At 45.6% G+C, this 17,813-nt stretch overlaps 1 protein-coding gene across 1 annotated transcript in view; it reads left to right on the top strand.

The window, feature by feature from the left end:
• The window catches only part of mcf2lb (mcf.2 cell line derived transforming sequence-like b), a gene marked incomplete at its 5' end in the record, with an annotated part of 38,176 nt that extends 21,899 nt beyond the window's left edge, over window positions 1–16,277 (top strand). The window contains 29 exon segments of the mRNA XM_083681295.1: window positions 2,995–3,114; window positions 3,439–3,555; window positions 3,811–3,960; window positions 4,159–4,283; window positions 5,026–5,140; window positions 5,322–5,441; window positions 5,614–5,805; window positions 6,157–6,348; window positions 6,642–6,801; window positions 7,119–7,159; window positions 7,286–7,368; window positions 7,718–7,784; window positions 7,960–8,075; window positions 8,276–8,345; window positions 8,560–8,652; window positions 8,771–8,863; window positions 9,073–9,198; window positions 9,599–9,820; window positions 9,965–10,057; window positions 10,416–10,494; window positions 10,850–10,922; window positions 11,175–11,287; window positions 11,859–11,951; window positions 12,810–12,884; window positions 13,296–13,370; window positions 13,898–14,007; window positions 14,168–14,280; window positions 14,371–14,474; window positions 14,944–16,277. Coding sequence (XP_083537421.1) covers window positions 2,995–3,114; window positions 3,439–3,555; window positions 3,811–3,960; window positions 4,159–4,283; window positions 5,026–5,140; window positions 5,322–5,441; window positions 5,614–5,805; window positions 6,157–6,348; window positions 6,642–6,801; window positions 7,119–7,159; window positions 7,286–7,368; window positions 7,718–7,784; window positions 7,960–8,075; window positions 8,276–8,345; window positions 8,560–8,652; window positions 8,771–8,863; window positions 9,073–9,198; window positions 9,599–9,820; window positions 9,965–10,057; window positions 10,416–10,494; window positions 10,850–10,922; window positions 11,175–11,287; window positions 11,859–11,951; window positions 12,810–12,884; window positions 13,296–13,370; window positions 13,898–14,007; window positions 14,168–14,280; window positions 14,371–14,474; window positions 14,944–15,023 — 3,210 coding nt within the window. The 3' untranslated portion in view covers window positions 15,024–16,277.
• Between the last annotated feature and the right edge of the window lie 1,536 nt (window positions 16,278–17,813).

Raw genomic sequence — 17,813 nt, 5'->3', positions numbered from 1 at the left:
GTTTATTAGCAGGTGCTTCTTTCTAGTCTTCGCTACAGGGGAATAGAGATTCTTTGTGCTTCAGTCGATAAAAGATGATGGAGTCAGTTCTCGCTCTCTCCTCTTCTACCTCTCCTTCTCTGTGTTTGAAAGCTCACCCTGTTGTTTCCATCTCCTCTCCCAGCTGGTGAGCAGCCAGAGTGTGTGTGTGTGTGTGTGTGTGTGTGTCTCTCTGCTCCGTTCTGTCGTGGACAGGGGGGGGTGACAGCCTGTTGGGGGAAATTATCTCTGCGTTCCTGATTGGGTTTCACAGTGTTTGTTTGTTTGGGTTGCTTTTCAAATGTGTTTTACCAAATGTTTTTTAATGTGATTTCTCAATTTAGTCATGGGAGTTCAACTGCTCACCTAAACATGGTTTGATTTGAATCGAGACCAAAATGATATTTATGAATTTATGAAACTAAATAAGAGGGTTCTATGCGTCCGGGGGGGGGGGGGGGGGGGGGGGGGAGAGAGAGAGAGAGAGACAGAGAGAGAGACAGAGAAAGGGGGGGGGGGGGTTATTGCTTGTTAAAACAGGGGTATATATAGAGGGATGTGTGTCTTGATATTGCCCAGGATCCCCAAGGGACACAAAAGGATCCCTTGCTCATTTCAAATTGAATCAAGCTTTATTAATCCCACAAGGGGGACATTATGGCCTGACAGACTGGTAATGGGGGGGCATTCACTCTTCCCCGGAATGGCAGCCTGTTCTGGATGACGGTTCCTGACTGCTAAGTGAACAGTAATGAAAACTGGCATGTGCTGAGCCGGTACTATCTGTTTCTAATGAGAACACATCCCAGGGCTAACCATATCATTTACAAACAACATTAAGACATATTGAATGCAGAGTAATTTGTGCGTGGGCAACTGTGTGTGTGTGTGTGTGTGTGTGTGTGTGTGTGTGTGTGTGTGTGTGTGTGTGTGTGTGTGTGTGTGCGTGCATGTGCGTGCATGAGTATATAGACTGTTTGTACCTGTGTGTCTGCAAATGTAGGATAATTGTTGGTCTCTCTGTTTGTGTCTCTGTTTTTAATGAGTGTGCTCCATTCCCATGCGTGGGTGTTCCAGCCTGGTTACACAGACAGGGAAGGAGCAGCAGTTGTTTATGGTGTGGTCCTAATTAAAACCTGATAGTGTTACTGTGGTTCCAGTCAGTCCCTAGAGACACACTCTACTCTCATTCATACTCTCATTCACCAGGGTGTGTGTGTGTGTGTGTGTGTGTGTGTGTGTGTGTGTGTGTGTGCACGTGCACGTGCACGTGTGTGTGTGTGTGTGTGTGTGTGTGTGTGTGCCTGCCTGTATGGTCTGTGCGGGTATTTTTCTGTGTCTACTGTGTCCTTGAAAAGAACAAGTGGACCATGACCACAATTACTAAACCGCCAGTGTCCCAACAGTCAGACCACCACGGTCGAATAGATACAACCCTCATTTGGGAGTCAGATTCAGTTTTTTTGATAAATCACTCCTCCTTTTCAATGTAAATTCAATTGAATGTCATGAAATTTCCATTCAAACTAATTGTCAGGTGTTTCTTATGATTACAGAGTTGTACAGCAGCGCAGCTTACTGTGCTGTGTATTGTTTGTGTTTGTAAGCGGGGTGAATGAATGGAGAAGTTGGCTTTCACTGACGCTTCCATAGCCAATGTGTGTAAACTACACTATGAGTACATATTGATAACTGCAAACACAAATCAAGAATGTCAGTAAAAAAGACTCTCTCATGTTTTGCTTGGCTCCAGCAGTACAGTATGTTGATAGTGTCAGGGAAGGCTGGTGGAGGCAGAAATTGGAGGACGGTCTCATTGTAATGCATGGAAAGGAATGAGGAATGGTATCTGCCTCCACCAGCCTCCACTGCTCCATACCATGATGACTCCGTTGTCCAAGGCCATTTCCAGCTCTCCTCGGTTGGTCTGCTCAGTGAAGAGGAACATTTGATTGATTAATTAATTCTATTAAGAACCCTTATCCCTTGTGGTTGCTTGTTAACGAGGCCTTTCTGCCGTTTCTGAGTCTCTGTCTCTCACTGGGGAGGAGAGCCCCCAATCACTCAAAATACTGCACAGGTCATTAGCTAATTAAACTTACATTAGCAAACGCATTGCTTCAGGGAGACAGGCTCTGTCTCCACCCCCTGACCTGCATTTACATTAATGCCATAGCATTAATCAACATTTTGCTGGATTGTGGATGTATTGGTATGATATGCAGAAATAAGCATAAATGTTCTGATCGTCTTTGAGACGCCCGACTCTGTAGTCTCATCTGCCAGCGTGAGGAAGCCTGGAATTCTGATTGTAACCTAATTACCCAGCTAGTCTAAAAGGTGGATTCATAATACATGAAAGATTAGTAGAACAGGTTGTTGATAATGCATTATAATGTATTATGTCATCCATTGAGGAAGTTGTCTATGTTAGTATTATGTATGCATTGTGTTAAAGCATTCATGTTCCCTAGGTGCAGGTACAGTACAGTATTGGTATTGACCCCATGAATTGTGTTGAAGTCTTACTTACTTGATCAAATTTTACACTGGCGTAAGGGCTATGCTAATTGTGCCATCTGGGACGTCAGGGTTTGGTAGCTTCTGTATTATGCATGTGGTAGCATCCTGCTGATATGAAGAACAATAGCACTGCCTCCCTTTCTCAGGTGTCAAATGTCCTTCATGCCTTTCACTGATGTTTCACTGTGTGCGTGTGCGTGTGCGTGTGCGTGTGCGTGTGCGTGTGTGTGTGTATGTGTATGTGTGGGAGAGAGAGCACAGAATATTTTGCCTTGGGGCTATGGAGGATTCTATGTTATATAAGTGTGCTCACTCTCTCTACCACCACCCCCCCTCTCTCTCTACCCCCCTTTCTCGCTCTCTCACTCTACACCCCCCCCCTTACTCTCTCTACCCCTCCCCCCTTCTCTCTCCCTCTCCCCCTTCTCTCTCTCTCTCTCTCTCTCTCTGTAGGGATCATTCCCAGGGAACCTGCAGTTGGTTCTGGTTCTGAGGCCCACCACTCTGCTACAGCGCACGCTCTCAGACATCCTCTTCAAGTTCAACAAGGATGAGTTCAAGATGAAGGTGCCGGTATGTAGCCTGCTGTACTAGGACATGAAGAACCCATCAGATGATGAGATGAATCCAAATCAAACCATGTGGTGTGTGTGTGAAATGGTGTGTTGTGTATTGGTGTGTGTGGAATGGTGTATGTGTGTGTATTGGTGTATGTGTGTGTATTGGTGTGTGTTGTGTATTGGTGTGTGTTGTGTATTGGTGTGTGTGTGTGTGTGTGTGTGTGTGTGTGTGTGTGTGTGTGTGTGTGTGTGTGTGTGTGTGTGTATGTGTGTGTGTGTGTAACGGTGTGTGTGTGTGTATTGGTGTGTGTGTAATGGTGTAGGTGTGGTCCCTCAGGTGATCATGCTGAGCTCTGTGACTGAGCTCCACTCTTACATAGACCGGACCCAGTTGACCCAGGAACTGGGTGGAACCCAGGAGTACTGCCACGAGAAGTGGATCTCACACCGCACCGTGAGTACCGTGCACTACACAGCTATAGCATACACACACACACCTGGAGTACACACACATATTCACATAGACAATCTGAGCACACACAACCAGCCTACACATGACCAACACATATAAGTGCATCAGCAATCAGCACACACACCTTAAGTCCTGTTTGAGTATGTGTGTTGATTTGTAACTAACTGTCTGTCTGTGTCTGTCTGTCTGTCTGTCTGTCTGTCTCTCTGTCTCTCTGTCTGTCTGTCTGTGCGTTAGGCCATTGAGGGCTTTGCTCTGATGGTGAAGAGGACAGCTCAAACTTTGCAGTCGTTCGGGACAGAGCTGGCTGAGACTGAACTACCCAACGACATCCAGGCCACTACCAACCTATTGGACACACACACCAACAAAAAGGACAAGATGAAGGTAAGGCACCGTCAGAGCAAGATATATACATACACACACACACACACACACACACACACACACACACACACACACACACGCACACAAGCAGACACACACACACACACCAATGGTTTTGCATTTGCACTAATGATATGTGTGTGTGTGTGTGTGTGTGTGTGTGTGTGTGTGTGTGTGTGTCTGTGTGTCTCTCTGTAGGATGATCTGCTGGTAGCCCTGGGCCAGGGTAGCAGACTGTTGGAGAGTATAAATGAGCCTGTGGTCAAAGACCCAGACCACAACATGAACCAGGATGAACTGGAGAACCTGGCCACCGTACAGAGGTTAGATACACACCAGTACATTTACACCATTATTCCCATTTTAATCTTAAATGATGCTATCACCACATGATGACATTCATTCAGAAAAAAAAAAGAATAAATCTAATTTTTATTTTTGTGTAATAATGACATTCACTTTCATTGTGCGTTACATAAATAAAGCAGGGCAGAATAGTAAGAGCAGTGTCCATAGTGAGCAGTTCCCCAGCTCTTTCCTGTCCATGATACAGTGTTGATGTTAGCTGGTAGTGAGGGCCTGTCCAGTCTCCACTCATCAACCCTGTGATGAGGACTGACAGTGCAGTGTGCACTGAGGACAGAGTTAGTATTTTAGGGAACACTGATGGCAGAGAACCCAATGCATACAGACACATATCACATTTGGCTCTGCAGAATACACAGAATGAGGAACGGAAGTAAAGTCAAAATGTCTTATCTTTTCTCCCCTTGTTTCTCCACCACCTCTCCCTCTCTACCTCTCCCCTATCCCCTTCTCTCTCCTTCCATCCCTCTCCTATCCCTATCTCATTTTCTCTCCTTGTTTCTCCACCACCTTTCTCTCTCTACCTCTCCCCTAACCCGCCTCTCCTTCCTTCCCTCTCTCCTCTTCTTCTCTCCTGTTCTTCCTTTGTTTCTCCACCCCCTCTCCCTCTCAACCTCTCCCCCTAACCCGCCTTTCTCTCCTTCCTTCCTTCCTTCCTTCCTTCCTTCCTTCCTTCCTTCCATCCCTCTCCTCGGTCAGACTGCTGTCCCAGTTGGATGAGACTGAGAGGGCGTTTGATGACTTCTGGCTGAGACACCAGACCAAGCTGGAGCAGTGTCTGCAGCTCCGCCACTTTGAGCACAGCTACAGAGAGGTGAGTGGGAGAGAGCAGCCCCGCTGAGCTCATAGCCCCAGGAGGCTGGCGGAGGTAGACATCGGAGGACAGGCTCATTGTAACGCATGGAACGGAATAGGGGGTGAACACCAACACAACCTGCTGACTCCTGTACACAACGAGGGCACGTTGTGACTGTTGTTCTCTGATGCTGTTCCAGGTGGGGAGTCTGCTGGACCAGGTGGCTGAGCGATTGGCGTCTTTCTCCGAGGTGGGGATAAGCCCCGCCCACGCCGATCACATCTTCCGCGAGCTGATCAGCCACGAGGAGAGAGTCTGTGTAAGAACTCTACTCACTACTCTACTCCCTCGCTCCCACACACCTATTCGCACACTTACTGATTGACATACAGAATATTGATATTGTAGTAACATCTGATCTGCCTCCACCCCCCCCCCCCCCCCCCCCCCCCCCCCTCTCTTTTTCTTTCTCACTCTGTCTCTCTCTATAGGAGGTGTTGGACCGCGCCTTGGCTCTGGCCCGTGAGGGTGATGAGTTGATCCAGAACTCCCACTATGCGGAGGACTCCATCCAGCCCAAATGCACCGAGCTCCGAGCCATCAGTGAGGATCTGAGCGTCAACCTGAGGGCCAAGAAGGACCACCTTCTCAGAGCCATGGAACTGCACCATAGTCTGGAGAGGGTGAGAAGACAATCACACACACACACACACACACACACACACACACACACACACACACACACACACACACACACACACAATGTCAAGTACAGACACAGACACAGACAAACACACTTTGCCAAATCCACCTGCAAACTCATGCAAACCCACAAACAGAGACTCTCATGTACTCACATATATTCTCACATACAGACACAATCATCAGATCTACAGAGCACCACATTCACTATTCATCTCTCACTGCAGCCTTACCCCAAAACACCCTCTAATACTGCTCTCTCTCTCTCTCTCTCTCTCTCTCTCTCTCTCTCTCTCTCTCTCTCTCTCTCTGTCTCTCTCTCTCTCCCTCAGGCTGCTAAGTGGTGTGATGATGGTATATACCTGCTGGCATCCCAGCCCGTGGACAAGTGTCAATCCCACGATGGGGCAGAGTCAGCTCTGCAGGAGATTGAGCGTTACCTGGATACAGCAGGCCAGAGCAAGCTAACTGATCCTAGCGCCATCTTGAGGGACTATGAGGCAGTGCTCAACCAGGAGTTCAAGGTAAAGGTTCTAAGACAGGGACATTTTGTAAACATTTACACACATTTTTTCCATCTTAATGGTAATCTATGAATCCATCCTAACAACTTAAGATAACGAAAACAGAAAAGGATAACATGCCTGTAATTGACAGACAAACTTAAACATAAGAAGAAACCATCATCAAGAGAACATATCAATGACAAAAAATACATAAGAAAAGATGTCAAGACAATAAGATATATTCAACCATATAAGAAGTGTGTCCCATATATGTCCTAATGTTTTCCCCCTGGCCGTCTCCTCTCCCTCAGGACCAGGTGGAGAAGGTGTTTCAGAAGCAGGCGTCCATGCAGGAGATGTTTGAGAAGAGGAGGGTCAGTCTGAAGAAGCTGGCAGCCAAACAGACCAGGCCTGTCCAGCCTGTGGCCCCACGGCCTGAAGCCTTCATCAAGTCCCCTATGGCCTCTCCAGGTGAGTCCTTCCATACCCACTGTCCTCGCCAGGCAAGGCTGGTGGAGGCAGAAATCGGAGGACGGGCTCATTGTAATGCATGGAATGGAATGAGGAATTCAGCCCGTCCTCTGATTTCTACCTCCACCAGCCTCCACTGGTCCTGACATACTACCAGTCCTTACTGCACACCAGCTTTGCCCTGAGTACCTTTACCTGGTATAGTTTATCGTCATCCCTAACTCCAACTATCACCCCTTCCGCTCTCCCTCCCCCTCTCCTCTCTCCCCTCTCCTCTCTCCCCCTCCCCTCTCTCTCCCCCTCCTCTCTCCCCCCAGCACACAGAGTACTGGAGAAGAGCTGCTCAGAGGGAGACTCAGTGAGTGGAGTCACTATATTATTATTATTCACTATAAACAAAACGCAGGACAAAGGAGATAAGATACATAGATAGGAAGCTTCTTTCTATAGACACTCACGGTGAGTTCCTCCTGTGTGTTCTCAGGTCGACGGCCTACTGCAGAACGGTGGCAACAGCCGACAAGCCTCTTTGTCCGAGGAGGAGGAGAACCTTGCCGTCCTCAGAAGGTGAGGCAGACATGTCGTGTCTGGTGTGTTAGTGTTGTGTTTGGTGTGTCAGTGTTGTGTCTGGTGTGTCAATGTTGTGTCTGGTGAGTCAGTGTTGTGTCTGGTGTGTCAGTGTTGTTTCTGGAGTGTCAGTGTTGTTTCTGGAGTGTCAGTGTTGCGTCTGGCCAGTGTGTATTATGTCTGACTGGTGTAAACTGTGTGTGTGTGTGTGTGTGTGTGTGTGTGTGTGTGTGTGTGTGTGTGTGTGTGTGTGTGTGTGTGTGTGTGTGTGTGTGTGTGTGTGTGTGTGTGTGTGTGTGTGTGTGTGTGTGTGTGTGTGTATAGTGTCTGATCTGTGCTGTCTGTGCAGGCATGTAATGAATGAGCTGCTGGAGACAGAGAGGGCCTATGTGGAGGAGCTGCTCTGTGTGCTACAGGTGGGTTTCTGTCTCATCTGGACCATTAGAACTCTGTTTCAGTCATGTGTATCTGTCTCAGCCCTATGGTCTTACCCCTGTTCCCATACTTCTCACCTGTGTGCAAGTCTCTCTTATCTATAAGTGATACCCCTGCTATCTTTGCTCCTATCTGACATGAGTATGTGTGTTCCAGGGCTATGCCTCTGAGATGGATAACCCAGCCATGGCCAACCTCATCCCCAGCCCCCTGCAGAACAAGAAGGACGTGCTGTTCGGCAACATGCCAGAGATCTACCACTTCCACAAGAGGTGAAAGAGCGCCCCCTATCTGCCACTTATGGTGCTCATGTTGTAATAGAGATTTCTTCCAACATTGGGATTCTTTATTACATGACTGACCATCATTATCCTCATCACTCTCTTTCTTTCTTTCTTTCTTTCTTTCTTTCTTTCTCTGTCTATATATTTTTCTCCATTCATATGGCGCCCTTTCCTTCATTCTGTTCCAGGACCTTTCTGAGAGAGCTGGAGCAGTACACAGACTGCCCAGAGCTGGTTGGGCGATGCTTCCTGGAGAGGGTGAGTGATGCAATATGAGGTCAACTCTGGACATGTACATATGTGTGTGATTAAGCCCTATGCACCTATGGTAGATCTGGACAAAGTGTATGTGATATAGAGAATATTAATATCTTTCTTTCTTTCTTTCTCTCTCTCTCTCTCTCTCTCTCTCTCTCTTTGTATTTCTATCTCCATTTCTCCTCCTGTTGCCTCCCTTTTTTCTCTGTCTCAGATGACAGACCTACAGATCTATGAGAAGTACTGTCAGAACAAGCCTCGCTCAGAGAGCCTTTGGAGACAGTGCTCTGACTGCGCCTTCTTCCAGGTAAACCAGTTCTTATACACACTTGTTGATAGATCCATGGGCCTGGGAGGAGCAGCATTTGTTATGAGAAGTTATTATCTACTACTGAATACATTATCTTTGTTTTTGGCTGTACCAGGAGTGCCAGAAAAAGCTGGAGCATAAGCTGGGCTTAGACTCCTATCTACTGAAGCCTGTTCAGAGAATCACAAAGTACCAGCTGTTATTGAAGGTAGGACTGGCCAGATGTTGGTGATGCTATTTTTGCCCTGTGTGACAAAGTTGTACCCTGAGTTCTCAACAGAATTTCATGTTGAATGTTTTTGCATCTCTGAGCATTCTAGAGTGTGAGAGGTCTTGAGTTGAGCTTTCATGCAAATGTGTGTGTGTGTGTGTGTGTGTGTGTGTGTGTGTGTGTGTGTGTGTGTGTGTGTATTATAGGAGCTGTTGAAGTACAGCAAGGGCTGTGAGGGGACTGAAGACCTGCAGGAAGCTCTGTCTTCTATCCTGGGGATCCTGAAGGCTGTCAATGACTCCATGCACCTCATCGCCATCACAGGATTCGAGGTGAGACACAAAAGACAACTGACGCACCAGACAGAACGTTGACACACCAGACGGAACACTGACACATCAGACTGAACACTGACACATTACATGGAACACAGACACATTACATGGAACACAGGCAAATCAGACAGAACACAGAGACATAGACAAAACATTGATTGAACAGATTTATTATTGTTTTGATTTTAGATAGATACTAACATCAACATGTAATGGTTTAGCCTAGTAGTCTGTACATACTTAGCCATCATCAAATGTCAATTTCACATTGCAGACATGCACTGTAGGTTAATATATGCATCAACATCACTCAGCATACATACATGATATACTGTAGCATTCAGCCTAGCTTAAGAGATGTCAACCTTCTCAAAATGTTGACCCTTTTCTCTAATAGGGGAACCTGAGTGACTTAGGCAGACTGCTGATGCAGGGGTCGTTCAGTGTGTGGACGGAACACAAGAAAGGTCATGCCAAGGTCAAAGACCTGGCTCGGTTCAAGCCCATGCAGAGGCATCTCTTCCTGCATGAGAAGTTTCTGCTCTTCTGCAAGAGAAGGGAGGAGAACGGGGAGGGCTACGAGAAAGCCCCATCCTACAGCTTCAAACAGTCCCTCAACGTGAGTCATGTCTGAGGGTGAGGGAGGGGGAGATAGAGGGGCTGACGACAGAAGTGGAGAAAGAGGGACATTTTACAAATCAAGCGTTAACCAAGTGCTGATGCAAGTGGATGAAACCTCTCTCTCCATCCCTCTCTCTACTAGATGAGTGCTGTGGGTATCACTGAGAACGCAAAGGGTGACAACAAGAAGTTTGAGATCTGGTGCAACTCCCGAGAGGAGGTGTACATTGTGCAGGTGTGTAACCAAGGGCATGTGCAGTTCATATAAAGAAAAGAGGTTTTGGATGGCAACTTGATCCCTTCAAATATGTTTCATTTGCTGATGCGTTCCGGAGCAAGCTCCTTCATCAAAGCACGGCCAGCATTGATTGAGCACCCCTCCAGCGGTCCAATTGAAATCGAAAATCTTTGTAACGCCAAAACTTTTCAGCAATCTAGTCAGGCACCTGCAGTTAATTTGTTTGGACATATCATTGGCACAGGATTAGGATCATGGTCATACACAGCTCTTCTAGAGGTCATACACAGCTCTTCTAGAGGTCATACACAGCTCTTCTAGATAACAGTTCATGTATTTTATTGCTGTATTTCAGGCGCCAACGACTGAGGTCAAAACAACTTGGGTGAATGAGATCCGGAAGGTTTTGACGACACAGCTGGAAGCCTACAGAGGTACGCATGGTGCTCTTAGGATACAGATCCAGGATCAGATTTCCCTACCCAAATCCTAACCTTCACTATGGTCTGGGGTGGAGGGGGTAGAGTAGCTGTGGAGCGGTGGAGGGAAGATGTAAGATCAGTAGGGAAGATGTAAGATCATTCTTTATTTGAAAGGTCAGCCCAATGTGACGGTCCAATGCTCCCCAGGCAAGGAGTAAACTTAAAATAGTTCAACTAAATCAAAAACACGACAGAGAATTGAGAAAGTATATCTTACAGTGATATCACTCATCATGATTCATGTTGGAAGTTGTATTGTTCACTCATGAATATGGGGATATGGCTCCTCCTGCTCCATGTGTTTCAGTAGCAAATCAGCAGAGGGCGACTGACCAGGTGTTCCAGTTCCCCCCTGGACCAGGTGGACCTGTCAGCCTTAGGTGAGTCAACTTGCCCCAACTGACCTTTGACCTGTCCATGAATGTATTGTCAATGCAGGTGGAGGGGAGAAGACGAGGTGAGGAAGGTGCTCTAGATTCTTGAGATGCATCCCACGGGAACACACAGTTGTTTAAAGGAGGGTTCTGTGTGTACTGTATCAGATGTAATGTTCAGAACTTTTGTTGGTGTAACCCAACCTCTGTATGTGGCATTGATTTTTATTTGACCTGTTTTCTCCCTGTTCTCTTCAGTCCATTTAAAAGTGGGCAGAGGAGCATGAAGAAGGGAGAGGAGAAGAAGGGTGAGCCCAGCAGTCCGGATGCTAACTCCTGTTCCTCCCCAAAGACAATAGAGAAAGTAAAAGGTGAGTAGAGATGGAGAGAGAGAGAGAGAGAGAGAAATACATCAATGGAATGACGTAGACAAGAGAGTACTGCTGTATGTTACCAAGGACAGCCTACCCAAACCAGGTATCTTCAACACAATCCCTCTCAACATTGACTAAAGCTTAACTGAGCACTATTCTTACTCTCACCCCTTTGTTATTTAGTCCTTTCCCAATGCTTTCCTCTCCTCAACTATACATATTCAGTCCAAATCACACTGAATTAATGTATGTGTGTATCTACAGCATTTTCTAATAATTACCCCATTAACCAATACTTTACCTCTCTGTTGGTGAAATGCCTAACCAATCTCTTTCCACTTTTCACCTGTCACCCTCTCTCCCCCTTTCTCTGTCTCTGACTCATTACTCACCACCACCCCCCTCCCCTTCTCTTATACTGTAACTTTCTTCCCCCATCCCTTGTTTCTCACACTCCCATCCCTTCCCTGTTCTCTCTCACGCCTATTGCCTCCTCTCCTTCCTCTCTCATCGTCTCTCTCTCCTCCCTCCCTTCCCTCTCTCTTGCTCTTCTCTTCTCCTGGGCCAGAGGAGGCAGTGACCAGTCCGACCTCAGACAGAGCTGCTGTGGCTAAAAAGCGTTTTACCTTACAGGGCTTCAGCAACCTCAAGGGCCAGAGAGGTAATAGCAGGCCACTAGGGGCTGCCATTGTTCCATTATTGAACATGGCTTCATTCATGGTGCCTCTCTATGTACAGTTTTTATGTAACTTAACTGTCACTGTTTATTGGTTCAACGTGCACATGATCTGAAGGTACATTTTAATGCAATGGAGCACTTTTGTGAGTGTGCGTTTGAGGTAATTGGTGTGGTTTAGTGTAAGGTCTGAGAGAGGCTTGGCTTATGTTGTGCACTTTGAGGCAGTGAGAGCAGCTAGGTTGAGTAAACGTGGGTAAAACACATTATGCTTCCTTCCACAGAGCCTGATGCTAAAAGCGTGTCATTACCCAGGATGCCCCTCTCTCAGCCAGGTACCCCCAAACCTTAGCTATAGAACACAGTCTAGTCAAGGGGGTGCGACGTTCAAAACCTTGCAGATATAAAAGTTAAGCATGTAGCTTACTATTCCATATTGTTCAGGTTAGAGATGTGTGACTTCCATAAACATGATCTATTTCTATATGAAGGTTCTGGAATGTTGCGCCCCCTAAATAAGCCCTTCCATTCAGCGGTCTGCAGCCAATAGTGAAATAGTTTTAGAGAATCTGTCTCCCTGTCTTTGCCACTCTAGTCTGTAGAAAGTGTCAGATCAGTAAGTGTGTGCTCCACAGGAAATAATTCATCTCAGTACATACGACATTGGCCCACTGTTCGTCAACTGTTCGTGCCTTTAAAAGTTCTTGTTTCACCCTTTCTACACTCCCACTTTAAAGATATTGTTTTTGTTTGATGTTCCTGTTTTGCTGCTCCTCTCTTTCCCGTCTTCTCATCCTTCTCCCTCTTTTTCTTCTTCCTCTTCCTGTCTTCACCTGATGATAGGGTGTCCCACAAGCCCCGACCACAAAACCAAACGCCATGAGATAAAGAGCGATCCCACTCCATTCGGCTTCAAAGGTACCCTGTCCTTTCATCACCCTAAGGATTACGGTTGATTCCATTTCAATTTAGTCAATTCAGGAGGTTAATTTAACATTTTTATCAAGAATTGATTGAATTGACCTCACCAGCGCTTTGATGAATCACCATGTATAATCAGAGCATCTATGAAACTGAACTATGAGTTGAGACTAAAAGTAGTCATGGTCATTGACTGTGGTCATCCAGGTGCATTGCGGTCTATCTCTTTGACCACAGTCGATTAGGGCCAACTGTACAGTACTTGGTACTCAGAGCAGTCATGTCGACTGTGCTTCATCGACCATGGTCAATCTGGTTGATGATTTTTACTGTAGTGTAGTCATTGCAGTCAATCTCTTTGACCATGGCATCTGACTGGCTGTGTGTCCACTGCCTCCTCTCCCTCAGACGCAGGCCCTCACCTCCACCTGGGCAGAGTCAGGTGGTTCAGCACCTCTAGTCTCTTACAGGCCAAGAGGAGAGGTACAGTACAGGATGGACCTAGACTGCACTGGTTACAAGTGGTTAAGACTGGAGTTAGCTGTGATGGTGTTGGGCTCTGACACTAACAGCTGTTGTAATTCACTGAGAGATCTGCCCCCTGTCCCTCTCACTTCCTTCACTGGGTTCCCCTCCCTGGGTGCAGACTAACTAAGACAAAACCACACTTGCTTTTTTTCAATATAGAAGAGGATGAGTTCCCAGACTTGAATTGCATGTCTCCCTTGGTCCCAGTCGTGGTTGCTTGGTAGTGTTGTGGTTCTGAATGGTCCAGATGTACCACTGTGGTCTCACTGATGGCTTTGTGGTTGGGCTTTAAGTGACTGGTCCTTTTATCCCTGACCCCGGTCTCATTCTGCCACCGACCCTGTCTGGTCAAATGGGATTTACCTGCTGTGCCTGCTCTCACTCTTCCTTACGTGGTCTGCTTCCATTGTACTGCACTTTGTGTGTGTGTGTGTGTGGAAAAGTAACCAGTTTGGAAAAGTAACCTTCTGTTCCCCTCCTAGGCTGGACCAAGGCCTCTCTCTCAATGGATGCATCAGAGGAAAATGATGGTTACTCGAGTGCTGAGGATCCACTGAATTCTGACCCTGAGGATGAGGGAGTAAAGAAACTGGTGAGTTAGTGTGTGTGTGTGTGAGGAAGTTCCTTTCCAGGCAGTAAAGTAGTTCCATGTGTATTTTTCCACAAAACATGTTTAGGGCTTATTAAAAATGAAACACACAATCTGATACCAAACATATTTTTCCCTGGTTCCTCATTTCGACTGTCAACAGTCTGCAGGGAAGTACACAGTTGTGTCTGACTACGAGAAGGGCGGGTCTCAGGACCTGTCAATCAAGAGTGGAGACATGGTACAGCTGATTAAAGAGGGAGAGGACGGACAGTGGTAAGAATACTGTCTTCAAGTAACAATCATGATTATAATAGTACGTTTTTGTGGTAATACTAGAAGATTGAATATGTTATTGTATTGTAGGTTTGTGCGCAACCTTAAGACCAGCAAGGAAAGCTGGGTTGCTGCTGCCAATCTACTTACCCTGATTGGAGAGTCCAAGTCCTGCCAGTCCCTCACAAGCTCAGGTACCCACCTAAATGTTTGTTTGTGTGTTGTAAACTAAGTATGTTATAATATATATAATATATGTAATTTAGCTGACGCTTTTATCCAATGCGACTTACATTGCAGTGAGTGCATACATTTTTCAGTGTATATGGTCCCAGCAGGACTCAAACCCACAACCTAAGCGTTGTTAGCACCATGCTCTACCAACTGAGCCACAGAGGACCACAGATGTGCATGTGTTGGTGCCTATATATTCAAAGAGTGTAAGTATGTGTGTATGTATTCTTTTATCCCTGGGCTTCGCCTCTAACCTGTATGTGTGTGTGTGTGTGTGTGTGTGTGTGTGTGTGTGTGTGTGTGTGTGTGTGTGTGTGTGTGTGTGTGTGTGTGTGTGTGTGTGTGTGTGTGTGTGTGTGTGTGTGTGTGTGTGTGTGTGTGTGTGTGTGTGTGTGTGTGTGTGTGTGTGTGTTCCCTGGCATGTTTCAGAAGGCAGTGGATCAGGAAACATCAGCACCTCCTCCAGTTGTAGTGAGACCTATACCAGCTTTTCTGACATCAAGCCGTAATGCCTCCACCTCTCCCTGGCCCCTAGACAAGTCAGCACTTTCTCAGTCCGCCTACAACCCCACCCACTGTCCCACTCCTCACCCAATCAGACCCCTGGAACAAGAGGCTGAGCAGTGGCTTCAAAGTGATGCCAATAAGCTGAAACAATAGACAATGTTTGAGCCCAGTGATGGAAGAATGACAGAATGGTGTGTGTGTGGTGGAAAGACACAGTGCAGCGGGAGGAAAGCAACACTAGCCTATGAATCGAGGATGGCAAAGCAGAGTAGAATGAACTTATTCCTGGACACTGATCTCAGATCAGTGGATCCCACTCTCATCCAAATGGTTAAACCTGGGCGGGGAGGGGAGGCTGATCCTAGAACCCGGGTCAGTGCATCCTTATGGCATTCAAACAGAATGTTATAAGATGGAGCCTCACCTCAAGAAACACAGCCGCCCGCCGCCGCTTCCCCTGCTATAGTGGACATTGACCCCTGTTGACCCCATCTTAATGTATGTCACTGTAAGAGTGGAGTTGATCTTCATCGTTTTACTTTGATTGTATGCAAACAGAAGGACTGTTTGTTTGTATTTTTTTAAAAGAGAGTTCATGTAAATGAAAGATTATGAATGAAATGAAGAATATAACATGTTTAGCTTTTCAGATTGTTGTTCTTCAAGTACTACCAGTTATCAGTGTAATAATCCTTAGCCAGTAGGGCTGGCTTCCTTTTGCCTCTCAAAGAGTGACACGTTTAATTGAAAGAACGGAAGGAAGGAGTCAGGACAATGTACAGTGATAATGAAGGTGGTCTGTCTTTTGTATGTCATTCTCTCATTCCCTCCCTCCTCAGTCTCCCCCTCCTTCACTGTTCATTTTATGAGGCTCAGACTGGGCAGTCATAGTGTAGTTTATTGGCTACTGTCTCTATCAACTATATGTTGAAACAGGCCTACATTTGCTAATGCACTCCACCACTATCGTACTGACATGCATTGCATGGTATGATAGGCCTACATCTGCCAGGCTGAGTGCTGCAGATATCCCCCATGTGTGGGCCTGTACTGTGAATGTTCATCTGTTGTGAATAACTCAGAAACCAGTGTATAGTCTTAACTTATTTCTTGTAAGTGATCATATTATTTATGTAGATATTGTTTATTACTCACTGTTTGCGTTATGAAATTGAGATGCTCTATTGTATATTAAGAATCACTGAAGTTGTGAATTTATTGTTCTGTCTTTTGTTTTTTGTTTTTTTATATATAAATGGACTTGTGGCAATTCTCTCCCGTTGTCTCTGTCCCTCCTGTGTGTGTGTGTGTGTGTGTGTGTGTGTGTGTGTGTGTGTGTGTGTGTGTGCGTGTGTGCGTGTGTGTGCGTGTGTGCCTGCCATGTGCACATGCAAAACATTTGCTATACCACAAGTGAAGAAGGTCTACTCCACTAGCTAGCAAAGTTAGCAGTGCCATGGTGTGCAGGTCCCAGGTGTGGAAAGTATGACGAGGCACAGTCAAAAGAGTGATATTCACGTTGCTCTTTGGGTAGTTGTTGACATGTGGGTAAAGTCAAATTGTTGAAAATCTGAGCAGACACATTTGAACTACGTTCGATGTGCGGTCCAATCATAAGCCTGGAACCGTTGCCAATCAAGAAGCATGTAATTTAACTAATTGTGTTATGATAGAAATGCTTTTTACAAAACAACTCTGATATCCGTGTTATGAAAAAAGGTCAATATATAGGCTTCTATCTACAGATAGAAGTAGTATACTTCTGCAGTAGCATACTTCAGTTACTCCCAACAGATTATTATCCTTGAAATAGGCGAATTAATATAATATAATTTATAGAATCATGTGTAATTAACATAAATCAACATATTTAAAAATGTGGTTAGAGTCTATGTACACTACAAAAATGAGAATTTGGTGATTTCCTCATTTAGTGACATAGAACTCAACTGAAATAATCAGTTAATCAATCTGCATTTGCACTGCCCTAAAATATCCTAATTTCAACTGTCTCAGAATTATGATATTCTGCATTTTAAATATACACTATAGAAGTGTATTTGATACACTAGTACTTTTCAGAGAGGTTGTCCAGCTGTAATTAAGGTACGGGCAACAGAGGATGGGAATCGGCTGGTGATAAGGGACATGAACGTCAATTACAACCACGTGATGGAAAAAGGTAGAGCCACAGATTCTATCGACGAATAGAGTGAATTTCATGCATACAAAATAACAGATGAGATGGTGACCTCTCGGTACACACCTACTGCCTATCATGGCTATTTTTGGTTGTCTGGTATTGCCTTGAGACATGTTGGTTCTGTTTAATGTTCTGAAAATAAAAAATAAAAAAATGTAAACCACAAATGAACCCGCTGGTTTCTTCAGGCTCTCGTTCTAAGAAGAACAAATTCCCTTCAAACTTTACATAGAGTATTATTGAATGTATATCGTGATAATTATCGTTATGGACCAATATTAACAAATTTATTGTGTCAACATTTTTGGCCATATAGCCCAGGCATATCAGGAACTCTGTTTCCTACAGCACCCGAACGCACCATTAGCTCTGGTCCAGGGCTTGTGGCTTGATGAAGCTGAGCCTTCCTACCGCCCTGTTACTTTCACTATAACATCGTCCCCTGGCTGTTGCGCACAGCTCATATAAACCTGGTCCTGGAAAAACAACAACTCAAACCTGGGAGTGAATTTACTGAGTACGTATTTGTTATTATTTGATTTCAACGAATCAAACGGCTGGGAGGCGTAGCTCCGATTCAAACTTGTGG

Source organism: Argentina silus (genome assembly GCF_951799395.1).
Source record: "Argentina silus genome assembly, chromosome: 12".
NCBI lineage: Eukaryota > Metazoa > Chordata > Actinopteri > Argentiniformes > Argentinidae > Argentina > Argentina silus.
Note: the sequence above shows the minus strand (reverse complement) of the source record. Positions and strands in the feature narration are given on the sequence as shown.